At 35.7% G+C, this 12382-nt stretch overlaps 1 protein-coding gene across 8 annotated transcripts in view; it reads left to right on the forward strand.

Annotated features, from left to right (window-relative positions):
• ZNF638 (zinc finger protein 638) overlaps window positions 1-12382 on the forward strand; it is a 153203-nt gene that overhangs the window by 86321 nt on the left and 54500 nt on the right. For 7 of the 8 annotated variants that reach the window (XR_008618916.1, XM_055089240.1, XM_028497208.2 and 4 more), the window contains exons 4-8: window positions 2454-2492; window positions 3243-3535; window positions 4702-4976; window positions 6339-6485; window positions 7403-7525. Coding sequence is in view for 7 of the 8 variants with exons in the window: in XM_055089240.1 (XP_054945215.1) it covers window positions 2454-2492; window positions 3243-3535; window positions 4702-4976; window positions 6339-6485; window positions 7403-7525 (877 nt within the window). In the remaining variant the exon portion in view is untranslated. The remainder of the gene's footprint in view (window positions 1-2453; window positions 2493-3242; window positions 3536-4701; window positions 4977-6338; window positions 6486-7402; window positions 7526-12382) is intronic. The other variant, XM_028497205.2, reaches the window with a different exon arrangement.

Raw genomic sequence — 12382 nt, forward strand, 5'->3', positions numbered from 1 at the left:
ACACTCCAATAAAGATGTTTAAAGAAACCACAAAAACTAGTTAGGCAATATACAGGCAGTCCAAACTCTATTTGCAGAATAGTATGTATGCTTTATCTTTCTGCTCTAGGCAGCAGAGACAAGAATATGTATTCTAGCAGTTAACCTAGATCTGAAACATCATTTCACATCTGAAACATTGTTACCCACTCTTGAACCAGAAAGCTCTGGAAATTTAATAACTTCTGTGTGTCGACAACCAGCTATGTTTCCAGCATTGTACATAAGAGAAAGTTAAGGCTTACTCATAGTAAGTAACTGGCTTTCAGATACATGGCCATTAAGTGGCAGTACCTACACTTACACCCAGCTGTGTTTGATTCCAAAGGTCTTGCTTTAGTTATTTTTTTTTCTTTTGGCTGCACCACATGGCTTGTGGGATCTCAGTTCCCGGACCAGGGATTGAACCCAGGCCCCAGCCGTGAAAGTGCCAAATCTTAACCACAAGACCACCAGGGAACTCCCAAAGGTCTTGCTTTTAAACACAGTAACATGAGACCAGAAATGTATCTCCTTAGATGGTACAGGGTGACAAAAGTTTTTAAAAATATAGTAGTAGATGAAACATAATTATTCATGTTTTAACAATTGTTGATGCTGGGTGATAGATACATTGGACTGAAGTTAAGTTTTTTTGCCTTCATAGTTTGTCACATTATAGTTATAAGATGCATCATGTCTGCTCTTAAAGCAGGAAGAAGTGGGCAGAAGCTTTCTCAGAAGTCTGCCAGTGGTTTTGCACCTATGTCTGTCTTATTGGTTTGAATCTGTCACTGGCTATCTTCTTAGGAGGCTGGGAAAGCAAATATTTAGCTTTTTTAATCCTTTGTTGTGGAGGCAGGCATGGGAAAAGAGAGTTGAGAATTGCTTTTGAGTTAACCTGCTAACGATGTCTGAGACAAATATCAACAAATAAAAACCACTTTACTTTTAGTAAGGTTTTGAACTCATTTTATTTTCCTGCCAGGTGACTTGCTGAGTCTGCTGCCTTCACTTCCTTACCTGGCTCTCCTCTTGGTTACTGAAATTGTATTTTTGAACATCAGTGATTCAATAACTTAATTTAATCACCATTTCCAGTTAACTTTTAAGAGTCCAGAAAATCTAAAAAAGATGGATAAAGATGTCTTTTTTTTAGGCTTCTATGATGTACTGTTCCTCCTATGATGTTACTGTTCCTCCTACTTTTTCTTTCTGTAATTAACCCTTAATCTCTTAATTTCTTGCATTGTATCTTTGTCTGCTTTACTTTTAAGTGTTAGTGTGCATAAGATTCTGTCCTCAGCCCTCCTTTTTCCCCACAAACTCTATTCTCTGTTTATCTCACTCATTCTTAGTAGTATAGCTGATGCCTGATTTCTAAATATCCCAGCCCTCATCTTTTTCTCTAATCCAGATATTTATTTCCAGTTGATCTGAAAACATTCCTATGTTCCCTTCATTTCAGAAATGTTTATTGTTCCCCGTTGCCTTTTACTTATGTGCAGCCTCCTTAACCTGATTTCAAGGACCTTCATAGTTTGTCTCTGAGCTGCCTTTCCAGGTTTTCCCCCCATAATTGCTTTTCATCACTTCCATGCTGCAGCCATACCGGTTCCTGGAATAGAACACATGTTTTGCCTCCAGTGCTTCTTTTATGTATCACCACTGTATGAAACCTAACCTGATCCATGCCTATTAACAGACCTTTCGCCACATGGCTTGTGGGATCTTAGTTCCCCTGAAAAGCAAGCTTTTTCTTTGAATTCTTCCCTGAATCCTCCCACTAGATCCTCTCTTGAGGAGCACTTGGTACAGTGTAAGGGGCACTATTCATGTCTTATTCTTTAGAGTGGTGTCCCCTGGAGTTCTGCAAAGTGGGTGAACTGTCTTTAACCCCTACCTAAGCTTGTGTTTTATACCTCTTCTATACCTCTCAACACTTTTATGTGTACTGCTTGTTTTACCTAAATAAACGTCAAGGCCTTTGAAGTATAGGGAATGTGTTTCTTTTCCCTAAATTGCCTAATACCTTATTTATTGAATTAGACACTCAAAATATTTTACTTTGAAGAAAATATTCATATTTTAATATACTAATAAATCACTGTGTTAACTTTGGTTTTTTATCTTTTTTTAATCTTTTTTAAAATATTTTTTAAATTTTTTAAAATTTTTAAAAAAATTTTTGTTTTTAAAATTTTTTAAATTTTTATTTATTTATTTGCTGCACCACATGGCTTGTGGGATCTTAGTTCCCCAGCGAGGGACTGAACCCGTGCCCTTAGCAGTGAAGCACGGAGTCCTAACCACTGGTCCGCCAGGGAATTCCCTTAACTTTGGTTTTGAACAGTCCTCTTGATATATTGCAGGGAAAGATTGAGCCTTATAATCTTATTTTAACTGTTCATTAATATTGTTTATTCTCAAAATAGGTATCCCGATTGGAATCCTGAGATCCTCCCATCAAGAAGGTAGTTATTTTTTTTAATAGTGGTATTATTGAAATTTGATTTTCTTTTAAAAGTAAACAAGTACTTTTTTTTTTAAAGGTACTATTTTGAATAGAGTCCTGTTTTGACCATTTTTACTTTTAAACAATAGGCAAATGCAACCATCTCAATGAATCTTTCTTTAATTACCCCAGTTTAAGTATGATAGCTCCCATCTGTGAACTTCTTTTTTTTTTTTTTTTTTTTAAGTCTGTTCTGAAAATACTTTGTACTTTTATTATTATTTTATGTTTGTGGGATCTTAGATTTGAAGGCCTGGGAATGGGGTTCCCGGTTCAGTGTGTAGGTACACAAGTACAACAGTCAAATATTTGTGGATGGCATAATGTTTCAGGAAAAATTGTTGAAAAACATTTGTTTATGTAAGTCATTTCCTAAATTCTTCATGTAATATAATACTTTCAAAACATAATTGGATATAATAGTGGTATAGGAAAAATGCAAGAAATTGATGATAACATTCTTTTGTAAATTAACAAAACAGAGGAATCTAAGCAATGAGAGAGGTGATCATCTGCTCTGATTGTTTCTTACTCATCTACAAGGCTGAATTGCATCATGTCAAACAGGTTTTTGCTTTACGTAAATACATGGTATCAGAATTTGGCATTGTTAATAGTCTGTTTTTCAGAAGATAAATCTGTCATTTAATATAGATTTAAATTTATGTTAAATTGCTGAATCTTGTGGGTTTTTTCCTGCATTTTGTAGAAATGAAGGCAATAGAAAAGAAAATGAAACTCCAAGAAGACGATCTCATTCTCCCAGTCCTAGACGTTCTAGGAGATCAAGCTCAAGTCACAGATTCCGTCGATCCCGAAGCCCAATACGTTATATGTACAGACCAAGAAGTCGAAGTCCAAGAATTTGCCATCGTTTCGTTCCTAGATACAGATCCAGATCCCGTTCACCTTATCGAATGAGAAATCCATTTAGAGCTAGTCCAAAATGCTATCGATCAGTTAGCCCCGAAAGGACATCAAGGAGATCAGTGAGATCATCAGGTACACTTATGGTTATGAATAATAAGTACTTACTTTGACTAAATTTTTTAAGTTTTTTTTGTTTGTTTGAATTTTTTATTTCTATTAAGCTTGAAATGGTGACTTATATACTACTGTCAAGATTTTTTTTAATGTTGACATTTTGAGGTATTTGGCTCAGCTCTTTTTAAAACTTTCAAGGTTTTTAAGAAATGGAATGTTCTACTTTATTAAATTTTAGAATTTCTATATGAAATCCAGCCCACATCCCAACCTATTTCATTCTTCTTCCCTTTATTATGTATCAGAAGAAGTGTGGGAGACTGTATCTTTCCACCCAACATCAAACTTAAAAACCAAGGATATACAAACATCTTAGTTTGCTTTAGTAATTGATTATAGACTTGTCTTCGGTGAATTAATTTAAAACATTTAAAAAATTATTCAAATTTTCAACCTGTGTCTATGTATTGGTTTAGTGACCTTTCTGGAAATAGCTCTTATATAATTTTTTTCTGAGATCTTTGCTGAGGTCTGTGAGGTCTTTCCTTTTCCAACTACATGTCTTTGTGAAGCTGGATTTTTCTTTAAATATTTCAGCTGAAATAATGTATCCAGCAGATTGGATGCAGAAGCAGATACGAGAATTCAGACATTTTTTAAGCCCAACATTAAAGTGTTTGGAAAATATACAGTGGTGCTACTCATCTAACTAATTTTTGTTTTGAAATTAAAGTTTTTTATAAAAATATATTATTTATATTAACATAGGAGTTTATTATTATTAATATTTTAAATTAAGTTAATAATTTTAAGTTAATATTTTTAAAATTCTACTTTAGTTTCTTATATGGTAAAGATTGATAAACTGAACACAAACAAAAGCTCTTTGGAGTCCTCAATTTTTAATAGTGTAAAGGGATACTGAAACCAAAAGTTTGCGTACCACTGGTATAGGAGAAGCTCACTGAATAAGGAATCTTCATGTTTTTACATCTTCACTTTTGAGTGAAGAATTAAAGAATAATAATTTTGTGTGTGTTTGCCACCTGTTTGGCCTAACAATAGCTCAATGTGATAAGTATTTGGACAGTTGAGAGATGATTCTTTTTTTTTTATAATGTGATGAGATGTTTCCTACCTTAAGTTCTTTTCAGTTGAAGTAGTATTTATGTCCTTTTTACTAGACAGAAAAAAAGCATTAGAAGATGTAGTACAACGGTCTGGGCATGGGTCAGAATTCAGTAAACAGAAACATCTTGAAGCAGTTGATAAAGGACACTCACCAGCGCAAAAACTTAAAACTGGCAGTGGAGCAAGGCCATCAGTTAAATCTGCGAGCTCTACAAAGAGTGATTCAAATATAGGACATTGTACTCGTTACAAATCAAAGAATCTTGAAGATGACACCTCACCAGAAAGTAAACAGGTGTCTGATAAAGCTGTTTCTCTACAACGTAAGGTCAGTAGTTCTTTGTTAGAGGAAGTGTGTGCATACATTTGTTAATATGACAAAGAGAAAACAAAGCTTTCAGAATTTTTAATTTTCATATTTCCAAAAGTTTGAAATCGTGACTTGTTATGTTGATATGGAATATTTATTGGTTTCTCTTCTGAATATAATAAAAGTCCAATAATTAAAGTCCTGTAGATTACAAATCCTAGAGGTTTGGCATTTGATATATCAAAAGTGAGAACATTTTGACGGTTTGGTGTTTTTGGCTAACCACACAAACAGATCCTTGTGATAAGTTTTGCTCCCTGATTGGGGAAATGGGTGTAATCAGCAGCATTAATGAGGTTTTATAATCTTTGTTAGTAAGTTATTAGTCTCTGCTGAGAATTGGTCATTTTTAATCTGTTTTATACTTCTTGCAGTACAGTTCATAAGTTAAATACTTCATTGTCCAGTGTAGAATACTAGTCTCTTTTCTGGGTACTAACTTATTGGTGTATTTTGATGGTATTGCTTTATTGTATATGTTAATGAAATTACTATTATAGCAGATAATATATAAAGCATCCTGAGACTATCAGAGTAACTCCTGATAGGCCAGATTTTCAAATGTTTATTATATTGTAAGAGTAACAGGTCTTCAAGTATTTAGATATACATTGCTCTTAACATTGTCTTAACTTTCAACAACTACAGTTCCCTGCCCCAGAGAGCTTATATTTAGAAGGATAAACTTAAAATAATCAACCTGCAATTACAGGATTTTGAAGAGCATGAATTAGGAAGAAATGTTGAGTACAGGGAATTAATCTCGAAGAGGCTTAATTGTTCTGTAACGTTCTTTCATTTTGTTTCTAGACTTCTAGATGGTGGCAGTGGAACTTTTAAAAAGTTTTTTTTTTTTTTTTTTGGGTCAATTTTTAACATAGGTGGCAAATTTGATAAAGTATATTCAAATTGTATGTAGTATAAATCTTTAAAAATATTATGCCTATCTGGATAAATAAAGCTATAATTTCAACTTCACTAGTGATGTGCCATGCAGATTCATATAGAAAAATACTGTTTAATAGTTTTGGACCGTTTAATTTCATAGGTCTTGTTTGTTACAGACTGCTTCTAAACAGAAAAGAGCATCTGTGATTGGTTACCCATAAACTCTGACCACTGTTGGGTTTGAGTGGTAAAATGTAAAACATATTTCTTACTACTTTTCTTTGGCCTTTAAAATTTTTTCACATATGCTAAAATATGTTGAAAAGACTGCCTAAAGGACTCAGATTAATGGTAGAAGAAATTATATTGGGAATTATTATTACTGTACTTTGTCACTTAATTTGGTTTAATTTTCTTTCATCCCCATAAAAGCTTCGGAAAGATCAGTCTTCACATTATGGTCCCGTTCTTCTTATATCTGAATTACCAGAGGATGGCTGTACTGAAGAAGATATTAGAAAAATATTTCAACCATTTGGAAAAGTTAATGATGTCCTGATTGTTCCATATAGAAAGGAAGTGAGTCATTTAGTCTGTTCTAAAATTCATACAAAGTCATTATTTTATAAAGACTGTTGTTGGATCTTTTAGCTGCTTTTCCTGCATACACAATTGTTAATTGAGTTATGTAAATGTTTGGATTTGAATGAACAATGTCCCTAAGTACTGCTTTATATCGTTTCAAACAGCACACTGTTTTTTTAGAAGAGCACACTTTTTCCTTGAAGGGCCAGATAATATTTTAGGCCTTTCATGTTATAGGATTTCAGCTATTCACCTCTGCTATACAACTCTTGCTGTACAAACACTGTCATAGATAATATATAAATGAATGAACATGGCTGTGTTCAAAAAAACTATTTACAAAAACAGGTGGCAGGCCGTAGTTTGCCGTTCATTGCTTTAGCATACCAGTAAGGTCATATTAAAAAAATGATTTTATCTGTACAGTATATTTTTACATATGAGTTGTATTCCTATAACTCACATAATAGAGTTCACCAGAACTACAAACCCTAGGTTAAGCAGAAGGTAAAAAATTGTGAGGTAAGACAAAGGAGCATAGTTGGTATTGTTTTCTTTGTTGCAAGAACCCTTAAAAAGGTCAGACTTACAGCAGCTAGACCAGATCCTGCCTTCTCTTCGATTGTTCAGTGAGCCCTGCCTTCCCATTTCTTGTTGTTCCATGATCCTGCCATGGACCCATGTTTCCTTCTTACCTTGGTAATGGTATAGAAATTCTATAAGGTTAAATGTCCATTTCATGTGTGAAAACAGCCTAAACATCAAATTACACTTTAGCAAAACAAAGAGGTGAAAGCAACCAGGACTTGAGGTAATTTCAGTTTTATATTCCACAAAGAAGTATTATATTAGGTCATAGAGAAATTTAAGGTAGATTTTTTTGACTAAAAGTGGAATACATTTCATTTTAGGCTTACTTGGAAATGGAGTTTAAAGAGGCAATTACTGCAGTCATGAAGTACATTGAAACCACACCACTTCTGATAAATGGGAAAAGTGTGAAAGTATGTGTTCCGGGAAAGAAAAAGTCACAGGTAAACTGAATTTAGTTCTTATGTGATTCATTGTTGATTTATTTTTTGTTTAAGTATGGCACATACAGAAAAAGGCATAAAACAAAAATGTTCACTCCACAGATTAGGTATAAATTCAAATACATTGAATTTAGCAACTTCTTTATACATACGTATATATATCACACTGTAAACAGTATTGAATGATAAGCAATAGACTAGGGGAAAATATTTAACAGAATTAGCAAAAGTCTGTGAAACCTGTACCTAAGTCACAAACTACAACACTGACAACATCCTGGGAGCCCCTTGTGTACTTCTTTGGAATACTTACTTTGGGGCAGAAGGGAGTGTGTAACCCCACCTTGATTTCTAATACCGTACTTGAGTTTTGCCTATTTTGAAGTTTCTATAAACAGAATCATAGTGTATATATTCTTCTGGGCCTTTTGCTTCCTTAGAAGTATCAACGTTTATGAATTTAGTCTTTGTAGATCATTTTCTTTGCTTTAGTTTATATATCCATAGATAATGTCTATAGAAGTACTTAAAAATATCCAGTAAGTTTTGCTTTGTGTATATGTGTTCTTTTTATTTTATTTTATTATTTACTGAAGAATGCCTGCGTTGGAGCACACATTTTTCAATCACTAATTTGATTTGGAGATCAAACCATGTTAGTACTTTATAGATTTTAGTTATTCTTTTAAGGTTATATGTGCTGTTACTTCCTATGAATATTCCACAGTTGTTTTACCAGTTCCTTATGGATTGCTATTTAGGTTATTTCTAGTTTACTGTAAATTGCCTTAAATAGGACTTCAGTTAACTTCCTTGTATATGGCTTTCACAGGCCTTTCTTAATGCATTTATGATAGTGTTTTTTAAGGTGATATCTACAGTGGAATTGCTGGGTTATAGGGTATACAGTAATAATATTAGATTGCCTGTTAAATAACTAATAATTTATAGTCTAATAATTTATGTGAGTACTGGTGTTTCTCTGTTATCAATGACATCTTAATATTTGCAGTTTTAAAATCCAGTATGTAAAAAATGGTATCTGGTTTTGATGATCATCTTTAGTTTTGATTTGGGTTGTTTTTTTCTTTTTTGTGTGTGTATCTATTGTTTTTGGGTTTGCTGTTCCCATGAGGTTTTAATATAGCAGTCTATATATGTACAAGGTTGTTTTAAGTTGCTGGTCTCTTTCCCGTTTGAGAAGTTCCTTTAGCATTTGTTGCAAAGCTGATCTGGTGGTGCCGAATTCTCTTAGCTTTTGTTTATTAAGCTTTTGATTTCTCCATCAAATCTGAATGAGAGCCTTGCTGGGTGGAGTGTTCTTGGTTATAGGTTCTTCCCATTCATCACTTTAAATATATGATGCCACTCCTTTCTGGCCTGCAGAGTTTCTGCAGAGAAATCATCTGATAATCTTATGGGTGTTCCCTTGTTGTTTTAATATTTTTTCTTTGTCTTTAATTTTTCTCCATTTGATTACTATTTGTCTCAGCTTTCCTCCTTGGGTTTATCCTGCCTGGGACTATCTGCGCATCCTGGACTTGGGTGACTGTTTCCTTTCCCATGTTAGGGAATTTTTCAGCTATTATCTCTTGAAACATTTTCTCAGGTCCTTTCTCTCTCTCTCTTCTCCTACTGGGACCCCTATAATGTGAATGTTGGTGCATTTAATGTTGTCCCAGAGGTCTTTTAGACTATCTTCATTTCTTTTTATTCTTTATTCTGTTCTGCGGCAGCGATTTCCACCATTCTTTCTTTCAGGTCATTTATGCGTTCTTCTGCCACTGATTCCTTCTAGTGTATTTTTAATTTCAGTTATTGTGTTGTTCATCTCTGGTTGTTTGTTCTTTAATTCTTCTAGGTCTTTGTTAACCATTTCTTGCATCTTCTTGATCCTTGCCTCCATTCTTTTTTCCAAGATCCTGGATCATCTTTACTATCATTATTCTGAATTCTTTTTCTAGTAGGTTGGCTATCTCCACTTCATCTAGTTGTTCTTCTGGGGTTTCATCTTGTTCCTTCATCTGGGACATATTCCTCTTCCGTCTCATTTTTTCTAACTTTCTCTGATTGCGGTTTCCGTTCTGCAGACTGCAGGATTGTAGTTCTTGCTTCTGCTGTCCTCTGGTGGATGAGGCTATCTAAGAGGTTTGTGCAGGCTTTCTGATGGGAGGGGCTGGTTCCTGCCTAGTGGTGGGTAGAGCTGGGTCTTGTCTCTGTTGGGCAGGGCCGTGCTCAGGGAGACTTGTCTGCTGATGGGTGGGGCTGTGTTCTCGAACTGTTGGTTGTTTGGCCTGAGGCGACCCAGCACTGGAGCCTACAGGATGTTTGGTGGAGCTAATGGCGGCCTCTGGGAGGGCTCATGCCAGTGTGTACTTCCCAGAATTGCTGCTGCCAGAGTCTTTGTCCCTGCAATGAGCCATAGCTGCCCCCTGCCTCCGCAGGAGATCCTCTAACACTAGGCAGGTAGGTCTGGCCCAGTCTTTTAGAGTCACTGCTTTTTTCCCCTGGGTCCTGCTGTACACATGACTTTGTGTGCACCCTCCAAGAGTGAAGTTTCTCCTTCCCCCAGCCCTGTGGAATTCTTGTGATCAAATCCTGCTGGCCTTCAAAGCCAGTTTCTCTGAGGACGACTCCTCCTGTTGCTGGGCCCCCAGGCTGGGAAGCCTGACATGGGGCTCAGATTCCAGTTTGTGGGTCTCCCACCCAGTGGGTATGGGATTTGATTTTATCGCAGTTGTACCCCTCCTGCCCCCTCGTTGTGGCTTCTTCTCTGTCTCTGGATGTTGGGTGTCTTTTTTGGTAGGTTCCAGCGTTTTTTTGACAATGGGTTGTTCAGCGGTTAGCTATGAACGAAGTGGTGCATGTATCTTTTTGAATTACAGTTTTATCTGGATATATGCCCAGGAGTGGGATTGCTGGATCATATGGTAATTCTATTTTTAGTTTTCTGAGGAACCTCCATACTGTTTTCCACAGTGGCTGCACCAAATTACATTCCCACCAACAGTATAGGAAGGTTCCCTTTTCTCCACACCCTCTCCAGCATTTGTCATTTGTAGACTTTTTTTTTTCCTCTCACTGTTGTGGCCTCTCCTGTTGCGGAGCAAGCTCCGGATGCGCAGCCTCAGCGGCCATGGCTCAAGGGCCCAGCCGCTCCGCGGCATGTGGGATCTTCCCGGAGCGGGGCACGAACCCGTGTCTCAACCACTGCGCCACCAGGGAAGCCCTATTTGTAGACTTTTTAATGATGGCCATTCTGACTGGTGTGAGGTGGTACCTCATTGTAGTTTTGATTTGCATTTCTCTAATAATTAGCAGTGTTAAGTATCTTTTCAAGTGCCTGTTGGCCATTTGTATGTCATCTTTGGAGAAATGTCTATCTAGGTCTTCTGCCCATTTTTCATTTAGTTTTTTTGTTGTTCAGATGTATGAGCTGTTTGTATATTTTGGAAGTGAAGCCCTTGTCGATCGAATCATTTGCAAATATTTTCTCGTATTCTGTAGGTTGTCTTTTCATTTTGTTTCTGGTTTCCTTTGCTGTGGAAAAGCTTGTAAGTTTGATTAGGTCCCATTTGTTTATTTTTGTTTTTATTCTGTTGCCTTTGGAGACTAACCTAAGAAAACATTGGTATGATTTATATTAGAGAATGTTTTGCTTGTGCTCTCTTCTAGGAGTTTTATGGTGTCACGTCTTATGTTTAAGTCTTTAAGCCATTTGAGTTTATTTTTGTCCACCGTGTGAGGGTGTATTCTAACTTCATGGATTTATATGCAGCTGTCTAACTTCCCCAACACCACTTGCTGAAGAGACTGTCTTTTTCCCATTGTATATTCTTGCCTCCCTTGTTGAAGATTAATTGACTGTAGGTGTGTGGGTTTATTTCTGGGCTCTCTATTCTGTTCATTGATCCATATGCCTGCTTTTGTACCAGTACCACACTGTTTTGGTTACTGTAGTATTGTCTGAGTCTGGGAGAGTTATGCCTCCTGCTTTCTTTTTTTTCCTCAGGATTGCTCTGGCAATTCTGGCTCTTCTATGGTTCCATATAAATTTTTTGATTATTTGTTCTAGTTCTATGAAAAATGCTATGGGTAGTTTGATAGGGATTGCATTAAATCTGTAGATTGCTTTGGGTAGTATTGCCATTTTAACAGTATTAATTCTTCCAAGAGCATGGTATATCTTTCCATTTCTTTGAATTCTCTTTTATTTCTTTTATTAATGTTTTATGGTTCTCAGTATATCAGTGTTTCACCTCCTTGGTCAGGTTTATTCCTAGGTATTTTATTTTTTGTGTTCGATTTTAAAAAGGTATTGTTTTTTTCATTCCTTTTCTGATATTTCATTGTTAGTGTAAAGGAATGCAACCGATTTCTGAATGTTAATCTTGTATCTTGCTACTTTGCTGAATTCACTTATTAGATCTAGTAGTTTTTGTGTAGAGTCCTTAGGGTTTTCTATATGTGGTATCATGTCATCTGCATGTAGTGACAATTTTACCTTTTCCCTTCCAATTCAGATATGTTTTATTTCTTTTTCTAGTCCGATTGCTGTGGCTAGGACTTCCAATACGATGTTGAAGAGAGAGTGAGAGTGGGCATCCTTGTCTTGTTCCAGATTTATCAGGAAGGCTTTCAGCTTTTCACTGCTGAGCATTATATTGGCTGTGGGTTTGTCATAAATGGCTTTTATTATGTTGAAATATGTTCCCTCTGTTCCCACTTTGGTACGAGTTTTTATCATGAATGGATGTTGAATTTTGTCAAATGCTTTTTCTGCATCTATTGAGATGATCATGTGGTTTTTGACTTTTCTTTTGTTAATGTGGTGTATTACATTGATTGATTTGCATA

This window comes from Physeter macrocephalus, chromosome 12 (genome assembly GCF_002837175.3).
Source record: "Physeter macrocephalus isolate SW-GA chromosome 12, ASM283717v5, whole genome shotgun sequence".
In the NCBI taxonomy this organism is placed as follows: domain Eukaryota; kingdom Metazoa; phylum Chordata; class Mammalia; order Artiodactyla; family Physeteridae; genus Physeter; species Physeter macrocephalus.